We start from the raw sequence: 14,543 nt of genomic DNA, 5'->3' as shown, positions 1-14,543 counted from the left end.
GCATTCATCCGATGTTATTATCTTGCATTTGAAGTCCCCAGTGATGGGCATTTTGCCACATCTGTGTTACAGGACTCCCTGATTTGACCATCTCCTCGGACCCCTTCTGTGGAGGTAGTGCTTGAGTATTCAGGAGGTGAGGAATCATCAGGTCAAAATATCCTTCAGAAGAACAATTTTCTCACCTCATTCTAGTAGATACACACAATGCAGTTTCCTTGGCGATCTCTTCCATCTCACCATTATGGCAAGTAGTCATGCCACTTTATAAAGCACCATGTTAATTTTGATACACTGCAGCTACTATCAATGTCGTTAACCTTGACTTTGCCTCTGATGGGTGTGAAAAATGAAGATTGGGAACTGATGTCCATTCCCTGGGGTGGCACCTTTTATATGGCTCTATTACGTGGTATTCGGTGTAGATCATAGAGTGGAGGCATCCACTTTTGCGGGCAGATTAATCCACCAGAAAGATATTTGCCAAAGGTAAGCAACTTTTTTTCCCGCCTCCATCACCATGTTTTCTAAATGTCTCGACAGCGAAGAGACCTTGCAGCAGCGCTTAATGATAAACATCTCACGAAAAGAAAAGCAGAAAGATGATCTTGATGAACAGAAAAACAGGTAAAACCTCAACATTCGTGAGTAGGTCTAGCTTAATAGCGATATCGGTTGCTACAACAATGATGAAGGTATCATTACAATTCGTGTGCATGCTGTTTATGCAAAGAAAGGAGGACATTTTAGGGCGATACTTGTGTTATAAGATATATTTGGTCTTTGAAACAATGTTTATTGGTAGGACTTATGGGCTTATTTGTGGACAGATAACATCAGTGATTCAGTCTTGAAACTCAAATTGCACCATATCGCTGTTTTATACATTTCTGTGTGTAATGAGCCATTTAATATGAACACATGACTGAATATTTTCTTGACCAGCTCCACGGCAGTGTCTTCCAGACTGTATTGAAGGGTTCAATCCAAATGTATAGGATCCACCAATTTGATATCAGAACATACTGCAAAAATTAAAGCCAATAATTTTGTATGTCTCTCAAACAAGCATTTACCTAGCCAATAAGTTTCTCCTTTGAGGTGTTTAGTCTGGTGCTGTGCCACCAGGGATTGAATAGCATTACATTTACTACACACTAGGTCATGCAGTCTTATTCTACGTTTTCGCTACAGAAATAGTGCATATATACATTAATTCTGGGGTGGGTGGATCAGCCATAAAGTTAGTTACAACTGCACCAATAGGCTTGCATATATGTGTGGTGGGGGCAGCGTCTTTTTCAATATGGCATGCATGTTTGTGGGCGAGAAATACGGGAGGGAAGGGGTGAGCGAGAGCTCGGCAGCATGTGACTGTACAGTATAAAAAGTGTCTTTCGTCCGAATGCACAGATTGGTAGTAAAATAAACTGTTGTAGGAGGAGTTAGGACCCCACACAGGAGAGTCATGAACCCCACTCGACAGAGCATTTAGCCTGGCCAGCTGTAATTTTGTATAATTTTCTCATTTTATTTTAAAACAGCAGGTCTGTTTATGGCAACAAGCCATCCATTTCATAAATCTTTATTTCGGTAGTTTATCACCATAAAAGATATATATATCCATTTCATATTTGTAAAAACAATAGAACATTAAAAAACATTTGAAGATACATCAGCAACCATAGAAATGTTCAGTAATACAGGGTATCACATTTTTACTACGGTAAAGATCAATAACCAGCTTTAAGGCACTGACTTCTCAGAAACCACATTGCTCCTAAATATTTAGCCACTGCAAAAACAATGTGATCCGACAAGTCTGTTTTCAACACTCTAAACGCGGCCAAGCACTCTTCAAACCCCAAATTCCTACATATAGGGACAATCCATTTCTTACGGTTCGCGTTATAGGCCGGGCAGAAAAAAATTATGTGGAGCTCAGTTTCATTAGCCACTCTGCAAGCCGGGCATAAGCGGACTGCTGATTCGCTCCACTTATTAGTTAGAGCTCGAAGTGGAAGGGTCCCATGCCTCCATTGCAAATATAGTTTCCTAAGTAAAGCAGGGTATAATTTGTCAAAGGCTGGTTCAAAGCTGTAAATGTCCTTGATGCGTAGAAATGACTCTGTGAGTGTCCCCAGGTTTTGCCGACGACAGAGTGCCGCTATTTTACTGTCGTAGTAAACCTTTGCCAATCTCTTTTTAGGAATTAATGGGCAAGCGGATGAAGGATCAGACCAGAGTGTCGATAGGCCTAGACCCTCCAACTCAGTTTTAATATATTTAAGCCATTTAATTTTCCCTGCATTAGGCATGGCAAGCACCTCCTGAAGCCCCTGCCTATAGCTAATCAGTTCTGGGACTGCCCACAGCCTACGCCAATAGAGCAAGGGGCGCAATGCCAGTTCTTCACCAAGGGGTCGCAACCCCAAATCTAACCTTAATGGAACAAGGGGTGTGCTGGGCAGAAGTGCTACCACCCGCCTAATGAACTTGTTCTCCTCTCTGGCCAGGTTGGGAGAAGCTACATGACCCCAGAGCTCGCAACCATACATGGCAGCCCCCCTTGCCTGTGCCCTATAGATCTGGAGGGGTGGGCCAACGGGTTTGATGGATGACCTGTTTTTTCCCATAAGCTTCATGACCCCGCCCGAGTACTGGACCAATTTGAGTAGTGCTTTCTCTTGGTGTGTCCTCCAGGACATATTTTCATTTAACATGACTCCAAGATACTCAAAGGTTCGCACCCTTTCGAGTCTACTTTGCCTGATGCTGGGGCTAGATCGTAGTTTTGGTGGGGGGTTAAAAACCATAAATTTGGTCTTTAAGGTGTTGATTTCTAGACCGTGTTCCCCACAAAACTCCACAAAGCTGTTTAAAACACGCTGAATCCCCATTGGGGACTTTGAAAGCAGCAGGGTGTCGTCAGCGAACATAATTGCCGGCACCCTGCTGCCTGCCAACTTGGGAGCATCAGAATTGACGACTCCATTCAGGTGGGAGATTACCCCGTTGACGTAGAGGCAAAACAGTGTCGGTGCAAGCACACAACCCTGCCTTACCCCCCTGTCAACGGGGAACCAGTTCGACAGCGCCCCCTCCTTGCCACACCTCACCTGAGCAAAGTTGGCAGTATGGAGACGAATAATCATCTCCAACAAGCCCTCGGGGACCCCCAGTTTGGCCAGCACCTCCCATAGTTTTCTGCGGGGAACCAGGTCGAAGGCCGCCCTCAGGTCCACGAATACAGTGTAGAGGCTGCCACCCTCCAGCTGTACCGTTTTCCAAAAGATGAGGGCGAGCCGAAAGACCTGGTCTGTGGTGGAGACCTTCCTTCTGAACCCCGCCTGGAATGGACTCAGAATATCATATTCCAACATCCACTCCGACAAGCGATCCAGAAGTAACCTAGTGAAGAGCTTCTGGGAAACGTCTATCAGGCTTATTGGCCTGTAGTTGGCTGGGAGCAGAGGCGAGCCCTTCTTAAAAATAGGGACTATCTCTGCCCCCAGCCAAGTTGGAGGGACCATCATGCCGTTCAAAATTGCATTGAACAGCACCCTCCGATACGGGGCCCTGTAGAGGTCGCCTGGGAGCTTGTCCAGGCCTGGCGCCTTTTCAGCAGCGAGGCCCAAGATTGCCACAGTGAGGTCTTCCAAAGTGAACCCATCCATCGGAGATATGCTTTCAGGGGGTTGGGCCATTGCTGGCTCGGAAAGGTTCCCCAATTGATCTAGACGGGGCGCGCTATACAAAGTTTTAAAGTGATCCTCCCACACAGCCGAAGCAATATTTGCATCTACTGCCGCTATGGGTTCAGCTGAACCGTGCTTGACGATATGCCAGAATTTCTGGGCATCTCGAAGTGCAAGGGCAGCCGACATTTCAGACCAGTTATCATGGTCCCATTCTATTTTGGCATTGCGGAGAATAGACTTATAGGCCAGCCGCTTTTCCCTAATCTTGCTAGGGGTTTCCCGGGTTTTGAGGGACTCCAATAGGTCGGCCTTTGCTCTCCTGCAAGAAGCATTGAACCATGAGGCTCTTCTCCCCTTGGCCTTTTTCGTCCTGGCCACAGGGTTCAGTACTTCTGCTAGATTAGAACAAAGCTCAGAGTGAATATCCCCAAGCTCGGAGAGCTTATCAGGGAAGGGTAACTGAGGAATGAGATCCACAACTTTTTCAAGGACAGGGACCACAGCCGCATACAACCTCTGGATATTTTTCGGGTTCTCCACTAATCTTGGCCATCTAACCCTACGTCTATTGCTAGTTGCAACTAGACCAACAGGGAATGCTAAATTTTCATCTGTGATACCCGTGGGCATTCCCTGGACAGCGAACCTCAGTGACAATGCGTTGTGGTCACTGTCAGTCCTTTTGACTATCGTGAAGTCCCTCACTTTGGCCCAGTCGTTCGTTGTGACCAGGATATAATCTATCCGTGACTCATGCCCTGGTCTATTGAAGGTAGGCTGAGGTGGGATGTCTCCCTTAAGCCGCCCATTACAAGCCCTCAATGAGTGGGATAGAGTGAGAGATGTTATTTGGATGGCTAGGGGTGACCATGATTTTACTGGTGGGCCCAGCAAGATGGGTATCTCCCATAGATCGTCCTCTTCACTAATTACCCCTTCCAAATGACCCGGGAGGGGCTCATACTGAATGTTAAAGTCCCCGCCAACTATGAGTGATGGACAGAGGGTGGCAGAATCGAGGAACAAAGCCAAGTCTTCAATTGTCCCCGAGGTGCCTGTTAACCCAACCGGTCTAGAGTATAAGTTTATTAATGCTACACTCGCACCAGATGCCCACTCCAAAACAACACACTGAAGGTCTGGTGAGTTAGTTTCGAGGTTTCTCGCCCTGCATCCTAGGTGGGAACCTACCCAAATCAGCAAGCCACCAGACGGTCGGCCCTTCCCACCCCATTTTGCCGCTATCGTAAAGGAAGCGTACCCTGTGCGGGACTGTTGTTCTATGGCCCACGTTTCCTGGAACAGACATATGTCATATTCCTCAATAAATTCCACCCACTCTGAGGAATCTAGTTTGTTCCCCAACCCGGCAACGTTCCAGGAAAGTATCGATACTGCACGGGAGCCCCCGCCTTATCAATAGTATTAGAACCCAGGGGACACCTGCTTGTCCTGCGCTGGCTGTACTTGGGACAGGACAATCCCTCAATTGCTATTGGACGAGTTACATACAGCGCCTCAGGAATGGGGTTATCCTTGTTATTTTGGCCAACTAGACCTGAGTTGTTAATATAATCTTTTGTGGGCTCAACGAGTATACCCCCCGCACAATGTTCAACAGCCTCCCCCTTTGTGTGCCTAGTCTCACCCATGAGTTGGTTGCAGTCACCACTAAAATATTGTGATGGTGATAAGGCAGAACGCGGTGAAAGGTATAACAGGGAACAGTGTGAATCTGCCAAAGACGGTGTATCAGTGACCCTGTGTGAAGATGATGGAGCAGAGCACGGTGAAGGGTAAGACGTAGAACAGTGTGAGTCTGCCAAGGACGGTATATTGGTGACCCTGTGGGAAAGTCAATCCACATCCTCAAGACAGCCAAATCTATTGTAGGTGGGTACTCCCTTCCACCCCCCATGTGTATCCTGCCGGAAGTTGGGTAGCCCTCCCTGTGCACAATTTCTCGCCGGAATCCCATTCCAGTTTCCCCCCGTATTGGGATGAAAGGACGGGGGATAAAAGTAAGTTAGTGGTCTAGTTGCTATGGGCGAATTTGCTCCATGGTTGCTCCATGAATGGATAAAGTGTGCAGTGTTGGGGTCTTCAAAAGAGACAATAACACAATCACCTGTGATAGACTTGTGCGAGGTGCCTATCCAAGGGACCCGTCGCACCATAAGAATTTTACTTCTCAGGTGATTGGGTAATGGGCTATTTACATTGAGCCAATGGATTACCTTGTTATTTAATGATCCAAAATCCTCCTGCTGTTGGTAAGGAATTTCCGTCACCCCCGTAAGCACAACTATATACGGTCTTACGTCTGGGGGAAGATCAACATAACCCCTATAGTGATTTTTAAAAGATTGTTGTCTATATGGGGTAGAATGGTAAGTGTTACGATCTTTAACCCTCGGGACTGCCATAACTTTCGGAGCTGGTGCAGGTTGAGCTGGCAACTCATTTGTGCTTTCCGCTACTCTATTGATAGAAGTGCTTATATTGACCTTATACCGAGGTTTCGGAATGGGTTTGACCACCGGAGCTACTGATGGAATAGCAGCAGGTACTGGTGGAATGGGAGTCACAGCAGGTGGGCTAGTTGGTTTGTTGGCAGGTATGGACAGGGTGGCTAGATTTAAAATACTTTTTTCTGTCTCGAGTAGCTGGGTTTCTATTCGAGAGAGTCTAACTTCCAGGGGGATTAGGAGTTTTTTTAACGTTTCCCACACAATCGCCAAAAATTCCACATCCTTTCCTTCAATCGTGCAAAGTGGTACCCCACCATTCCCACCTTCAATTACAAGATTCTCATTTTCCCCCACTGATTTTGCTGGACTAAGATCTGTTACTGGGGGGCAACTATTTACCATAGGAAAGAGTGAGTGGGGTGGCTGGGCTAGTACTTGGGAGGGTAACTGAGCCTTTGCAACCTTAGCCTTTTTCCTAGAGTACGCAGTGGTATTGTTACGCTTTCGTTTATGAATAGAACCCTTTAGGGGGGTAGGGGAAATCCTCCCACTCATAACCTTACGCTTAACAGTCGGTAGCGTCTCCAAGGGGGCCCCCTCAACCCCTGCCCCCCCACCCAGTGATAGACTAAGGATGGGGGGGGGATGGACATGGGGGCCCCACCTCCAAAGCCGGAGCAGGAAGGGGTACGACTAATGGATGGTGGATGACCGCCTGCGTTAAAATTGGAGCTAGACCCTTTGGGCGATCCGGTGTTTTGGCAAGGGCATAGTGGCCTAAAGAGGATTTTTTAGCCATGCCCAACTCCTGGGAAATCCTTCTAGCTGCATTAAGTTCAATGGAGACCCTATGCTGCATTTTACTGATCTCCATATCTATGGCAGTGTTGGTTCTGGTGATAAAGTCATCAAGTGTTCCATCTTTCAAGTTCCCTTTGGCTGCCCTGCTTCTGTACTCACGTCTGGACATAGCACCTTGTCTTCAGCAAGCACAGCTAGCAGGTGATTTTAAAATAACAATAATGGGGCCAAGGGGAGTGGCCCGGCCCGGACTCTACCGTACTCGAACGGCCTCAAACGGCCCGCTCTTTGCCCGGTCTTCGTCCCGCGCGCGTCCCGCTGCGCGAGACGCTTATATTCTCCCAGGCGGTGGGCGTTGCCGCTGCGGGAAGAGGCTGCAGGTGTGGAGATTGCCTCGCAGTCCCGCAGCGGAGTGGGCGGGTCCGAGGACCCGCAGCAGCCGAGGAGCGGGTGCCGCGGCCGGGGAGCAAAGGAGCACAGAAGCACAATCCAACGGAGACTCTGTCTCCTCACACAGCGACGATGCGCCCAATTAGGTCAGCCTCAGCCCAGGTTGTGAGTATAGACAACAAGCTATAGACCCGTTTAGTGCATTGGAAAATGTTACGTCCGGTGCCATACTTCTGATCTGCTTATTATGAAGAGTGATGACAAAGGCAGTAGGCCTATCTTATTTTTTTGCGATAAGCATTTGTTGAAGCCAGTTGCCCTTTAACAGTTGGTTGTTATCACATAGATGGGTATTTTGTTACACGTAATCTCAGATGTCCCATAGTAGGCAAGGGTTTTGACATTGGCCACCTACCTGGGGGGGTTCACTGTGCTGATTCTAGTTAGGGCCTTTGAGAGTTTGTATTGTTTTGCGTACTGTATTTTATTATATATTTGTATGTTATAGCTTTGCATGGTGGTTACTAGTTTGCATTCACTTAAATAGGCCTGTACTGGTGTCAAGCCTAAGGTAAAGGCTGTAGACCTTATCTGTTCATTGGGAAGATTCATGGCAGATTCTATAGGCTTGATTGGTTTATTATGAAACGCAAGGACAACGCAAGTAGGCCAGACATACTTATTGTGAAAAACGTGTTAAAGGTAATAGTCTTTTAGTGTAAGATGATAATCAAGGAAATATGTACAAAATGACAGTTGTTGAACTATTAAATCTGCTAAAAGAGCCTAGTAAGGATTGCCAGCTGGGCTGCCTGAACCCTAGCATTCTATGGTAATCCGTGAGATTCAGTCTAACAAAATAGCTGTCTTCAGGGTGTAGCACAATGTAATAACACCAGTGTAAGATTTAAGAGTGTAGGAGGTACATAGCTAAGTCAGTGTGGCCCCTGTTTGCTGCCATGGCAAACCTTGGAAGCCGGTAAGCATAGCGGACTGTGGGGGCCTCATACTGCGTAGAGATTTTCAAGTCCTCTTCTTGCTAACACCCTAGTGTTCTGCTCTACTTACAAACACACCTATGACCCTCCATCATACCATTCCCTTTCTAACTCAACATTCCAGTTTTCATGACGACTGTCTCTCCCTTGAGTACTTCTCTTTTCACTTTTGACCAGCCCTCTCCAATCTAGATTGCTCGATGTTTCTCTCGAGGTGCTCCCTTTCTATGTCTTGTATTGTTCCCTTTCTGTTTTTGACTTTCTCTTCCCCTCTGTACATCACTCAACTCTGCATTTCGCCTGCATCTTTCCTCTTTTCTCTATGCAATTCTTCTTCTCTCCTCTATCTTAACTTCTTGCCTGTGTCCGATACCAGTTCTACGTCTCTCCTGGCCAGCCACTTACACTAATCTGTAGGTTGAGATACTTAAATGATCTAGCCCCTGACAGATCTGGACTGCACCAGTATTCTTCACGGTGCAGTGTGATTCATTATTGTGCTGCAAGCCATTGCGCCTTTTTGCAGGACAGGCAGATACAAAAACTTACAGACAAACAATCGACCTTTCCCTTATAGCTTATCTAAATAGGTCTAAAGCATAAGGGGATATGTAAAATGTAAAGGCTCTGCCTTTCTTCCAGTCATAACCTCCTACAGATTGAGCTGTTCGGACCCACTACTGACCAGTGTACAAAGGAGGTTGAGCAGGAATAAAATCGCCCCTCTCAAGCTATACATGGGACTTGTGCTCAAAATAGAATGATTGTTGAATTCAGTCTCCAATCTGTGGCGCTGCTCTGGACAGTAAATGTTACTTGGCTTGCTAGCCTTGACCCTGATACTGCCAGTGCAGTTATTAAACTGGCAGTTACTTGGCATACGCATAGGTAGCCACTGCTGCCCTGTGTGAGCACATGCACTCACACACACTCATTTCAGTAGTTTGAAGGGTTTTATTCATTTTCCTGAAATCAGAACAGCTTGTACTTGTGCTACCCAGGTTTCATCAAGCAATTTCTCTGTCAGGATTATGATCAAAGCATAGTGAAGGAGTAGGTGCTATGTATACGAACTTCACTGAAAACAAGACAATCAAGCACTTTGTTTCTGCTGAAGTACAGGTATACTTCCAGTCTTATTCTGTACTTGAGGTAATCAACACGTCCGTGGAGCATAAATCCCTCTGTGGGGTTGGAATGTCCACTGCTTGGTGATCTATCTTGTACCCCTTTCCTAAGTGCACGAGCACGGACCGGGTGGCGTGGGGGGAGAGGTATGGGGGTGAAAAAAAAGTGCCTTATCTTTGCATCTCTCATCTGTGTCGGGCTGGAACAGGAAGCCACCAGGCTCCCCTACGCCAGTCACAACGCTGCAATGCAGCATTGTGATTGGTCTGAGCGCCGTAATTCAGGGCTCAGACAGGCAGTGGAAGCAGGGGCGTGTTCTCCAAAGAACATGCAAAGTGCGCATGAGTGTCTTGGGCCGGCTAAACAGCAATACGCACTTACTCCTCCCCTTGCTCCTGTGTCATCAGAGGAGCCCCGCCCACAAAGCTGCTGCTGCAGGAGCAAATTAAATGAGAATAACTTTGTTATTATTGTATTTTTACTTTTTCATTTCTGCATAGCAATGCGGGTGACGCTCCTCCATATCCTCTGTCTCGACAATGTGCATATAAATGGGTTCCAGACTACCCCACAAGTCCCATTTCTAGGGTCTTCATGCCCAAGTAAAGGAGTGCTCCGTGGAGTATTCAAAAGACTTCAGTGTGACGTGTGCTGATGTCATTCTGACAGCCAATGTACTAGAGGTGCGGTTACATCACCTGAGTCTGCACTTTCTGCTGGAAGAGCATAGTGTCTGTCTAGTGTTTAGAAGGCTATTTGCCTGCTGAGAAAGGGGAAGGGGATTGCCGGGCCTTGTGGGAGTTGTACGTATCCAGTAGGAGAAACACAGCTTCATTTCCAACCTTAGGCACACCAGAGAAAGACTTATTGATAGAGCGCACCTTGGAGATAACCTTGCTGCAATGGGTCTTTCTGCGATTCCCATCCGGAACCGTATCTGCCAGATCTTGGCTACTACTGCTTGATCTACCTGTACTGGCCTGAGTTAAACCTCAACTGCCTTGCCATGCGATCAGTCTGTGCTTGCCCCAAATAGGCTATAGCTGCCTTGCAGTGCTATCTGTGGACCAACACAAGGTTTTCTACTGTTGCTGGTGGCCAGTCTGCCCCGGCTCAGAAGTGCCTTGCCATTGCCACACCTAGCAAGGCTGCACATCTTGAAGTGGGCTTTACAAGCCCTTCCATGGACTACTGCTGGAACAACTGAAGAGTTCCTTGGACCTCTGTCAGCAGTCAGGACCAAGCAGCTGTGACGTGCTGAGGTGAGTATGAGAAATGTAGACGGTTTTCTACCCACTGCAACAGCAGGGTTAAGAAAGACTTGTACTGATTACTCATTTGACCTTTTGAGAAAACATTATCTGCATTAGAGCCTAACTCCTGCTCCTCCCCAAGTTTACAGGGGACTAGTAAGAACCAAAGTTGTCCAGGTGGAAAAGAACATAGTGTGAAGGTCGCACCCACAGAGGAGTGCTGATGAGGGGTATTATCCTATATTTTTTTTCAAATAGACAAGTATTGGGCTGGCTTCTGAGTTATTGTCTGTTGCTTGACTCAGTTCTGAGGGCGTATCGACCATTCCCCCTCTCCCCTGAGACTGCTCACCTTCACTATACTGAGAGTCAGATGAAAAGAGCTACTTGGCCCAGTTTGCAGAACTAAAGTATGACCGCCTCCACGATTCCTGTGGCAAACTATCTTGACTGCTACAGTTGGGGCGCAGTAACCACTTTCTGGCATCTGATCTCCGAAGCGGGGTCTTAACACCCTCTCTCAGAAGTCCTCCTTAAAGGACTTTGTTAATCACTTATGGTCTGAATGACGGCTGTGCTGTCATGTCAGACCCACCCATGTTGATTATGTTTGTTTTATGGGAGTAAAACAAAGTTACAATATGGTCTCTAAGTGTATCTTAAAATGAATAATTAGAATATTATGGAGTATATCAAACCTGTTTTAAAGTTCTAAACTAGCAACAGACACTAATTGGGGAAGAAAAAAAAACATTTTAACATTACATTTAGTGGAACAGTGACATATGTTTTTTTAAAAGTCATACGTTCTCTCCCAACTGTAGCAAGTCGGAGCAAACCTTCGGCCTGTCATTGAAAATTGTTGTAGTCAATCTTTATTTCATCAGTATAGATAAAAAGCATGTTATAGAATAAGAATATACGAGTGGAGTGGTGTGGCTCACTGGTTAGAGGCGGCAGACCCGGAAGCAGAGGACAGCCTGGGACCAGGGTTCTATTCCCGACGCGGCAGGGTCGAGGACCAGAGTCAGCGGACTCGATAATTCTCGCCTCGGTGCCTCCTCTAACCAGGGATCACACTCTGCAACTCTGGGCATTAGCTTGCCTCATCTCCACATCGGCCCCCCACATACGTCAGGGATGCCTGGTTTCACCTTGGAGATACCCAGTAGGGACCATCTCACAGGGAAAGCCAGGACGGGTTCCCCAGCGGTCTGCAGCGCAGAGATACTCCTTCGGGAGTTGATTCTAGCGCTTTAGAAAACCACAATTAATTAATTCATTGTTCGTCTCTCGCTGTTAGAAAGTCTCATGAAATTCCTAGACATGACCAACATGCCCCCTAAGATTATGTTGTGTAATGACTTATGTAGCACTTCTTTTTTTTTTTTTTTTTTTTTTTTTTTTTTATATATAGAGTTTTGCAGGGTCAATATCTTTGGATTTCTCCCTACTATCTCCTTGCCTAATCCCTCCATATATCACTGGACAGGAGTCTTCTTAAAAAAGACCCAGTACTTGACTGCTCCTCTATGGCTTGTGCTGTAGCATAGACAAGATCTCAGAAGGATTATCAGTAATCGGCTACCTTGAAAGTTGTGCAGTCCTTGCTAATGCAAGCAAATCGCTTTCACTTAAGCTGGTCAGATACTGACATTTGTTTATAAAAGTGTGTATTTGTTTTGTTAGCCATGAAGCAGAATTGAATGAGTAAACCTTTCTGTAGGTGTCGTTATGAAATGGTTTTACATGTGTTAATGCAATAGTTTTAATGTATAATTACTGCGAAACTCCATTTCTTTATTGAGTATAGTTGCAGTGAACTAAACAAATTTTTTTTCTTCTTACCTAGCTGCAATGACCCCGTCCAACGGATTGAGCAGTGTACAAGAGGGGCCCTCTTCATGTGTAGCATTGTTCAAGGATGCAAGAGAACATACCTGTCTCAGAGGGACTTGCAGGCCCACATCAATCACCGTCACATGAGAGCAGGAAAACCAGCGAGCCGACCTCCACCTGAGCCAGTTCATCCTCCAATTGTTCCAGCTGCCTCCGAAATTCCTGAACGCTTCATAATGCCGCCAGAAAAGCATCACATGAACCACATTCCACCAAAGCCACCTATTTTGATGCCACCACCTCCAATACAACATGTGCCACATGAGCATTATAATCCACAGCAAGAGGATATTCGGCCACCCCCGACCGAGATGTCCATGGCTCCACCACCACCTCGCTCTGTTAGTCAGGACCTTTACCGGATAAGGAAGCACAGCAATTTGATAACTGTCCCTATTCAGGATGATTCCGGTTCGAACGCCCGTGAACCACTTCCACACGGTCCTGTTCCGCCTCATCATCATCCGGAATATCCAGGTCAACCAGTGGTAACTCTGCCCCATCACATTATGCCTCCACAACAACATTATGCACCACCACCACCTCCACCGCCACCTATTAGTCATCCAATGCAGCATCCTCCCCAGGCAGCAGCCGCTCCTCATTTGGTTTATAGCCAAGCTCCGCCTCCACCAATGACAAGTGCTCCACCACCCATCAACCCTCCTCCTGGACATATTATTCCTCAAATGCCACCGTATATGAACCATCCACCTCCCGGACCTCCCCCTCAACATGGCGGTCCACCTGTAAACGCACCCCCTCCCCACCACTATAATCCTGGTTCTTTGCCACAGTTCAATGAAGATCAAGGAACTATGAGCCCTCCGTTTACTCAGCCTGGTGGAATGAGCCCGGGCATGTGGCCTGCTCCAAGAGGGCCACCTCCACCTCCAAGAATGCAAGGTCCTCCATCCCAGGCCCCTATTCCTGGACCACGTCACCCTGATCAAACTAGATATCGACCCTATTATCAGTGATGTGACATCATTTCAATTCCATGCTAAATGGAAAATATGCAGCTGCAAATTTTGTTTTGATGTACATATTTTCCCTTTTAAGGAATGTGACTATTTGCAAATCTAGTTGAAGTGACTTAGACACTCATGGGCCAGAAATCCCAATTATTTAAACCCCAGTCTTAGGATTTGTAGCCCAGTAAAATTTCAGCTTCCTTTTAATTGACACCAAGTCTTCTAGAGCAACAACTGCCTCGATGTGTTAATGCTCTGCGCAAATTCCTAATTTTTGGAATAGAAAATAAGTGTACAGTAACACTTTCTTGAATGTTATTGATTAAGACAATGTTTAGTTTCACTTGTGATGCTTTTGTTAACCTGTGTACCATTAAATATAAATACTCACAAATGTACATTATATGGAGTTGTGCATTAACGTACTTACGTCTTAACATGAAGTATTTGTTTGACACTCTTATTTTTAATTGTACAGCGAAATGTTCAAAGTTCGCATTTAAGAGGATCTAAAGAGTCTCAAGATGGGCTTTCTTTGGCTCCATGGCATTTCTAGAAAACGAATATTTTTCATAGATTCTTTTTAATTTAGACTCGTACGCTAAGAACGCTTTGATACTTTACATTGTTAAAACTTTCTGAACCACATCCTAACTTAAATGTTTTTCCTACTATGTGTAGGACAATGTCTTTTATAACCAGGAAACTATTTGATGAAGGCACAAAATACTTGCTTCTACTGTGACAATATCCATTTGGTGTTTGTGTATGATATAACATCTGTGATCACTTGGCGGCCAAGTTAATTGAGCACTTCTGTGGCTGAGTATAATGGACCGCAAGGTATTCCAGGTTCATGCATGAAGCTACAATATAGAATTTGGCTTGGGCTGTTTATTATTTTTTATTGTGACTGCTGGAGTTTGAT

The 14,543-nt window shown here is 46.0% G+C and overlaps 1 protein-coding gene across 2 annotated transcripts in view; it reads left to right on the top strand.

Moving 5' to 3' along the window:
* CBLL1 (Cbl proto-oncogene like 1) overlaps positions 1 to 14,013 on the top strand; it is a 181,653-nt gene extending 167,640 nt beyond the window's left edge. For both annotated transcript variants that reach the window (XM_078680169.1, XM_078680178.1), the window contains one exon: positions 12,595 to 14,013. In XM_078680169.1, the coding sequence (XP_078536295.1) occupies positions 12,595 to 13,621 (1,027 nt within the window). In that variant the 3' untranslated portion in view covers positions 13,622 to 14,013. The remainder of the gene's footprint in view (positions 1 to 12,594) is intronic.
* Positions 14,014 to 14,543: the final 530 nt, after the last annotated feature.

Source organism: Lissotriton helveticus, chromosome 1_1, assembly GCF_964261635.1.
Source record: "Lissotriton helveticus chromosome 1_1, aLisHel1.1, whole genome shotgun sequence".
Lineage (NCBI taxonomy): Eukaryota > Metazoa > Chordata > Amphibia > Caudata > Salamandridae > Lissotriton > Lissotriton helveticus.
This window is presented reverse-complemented; position numbering and strand designations above follow the sequence as displayed.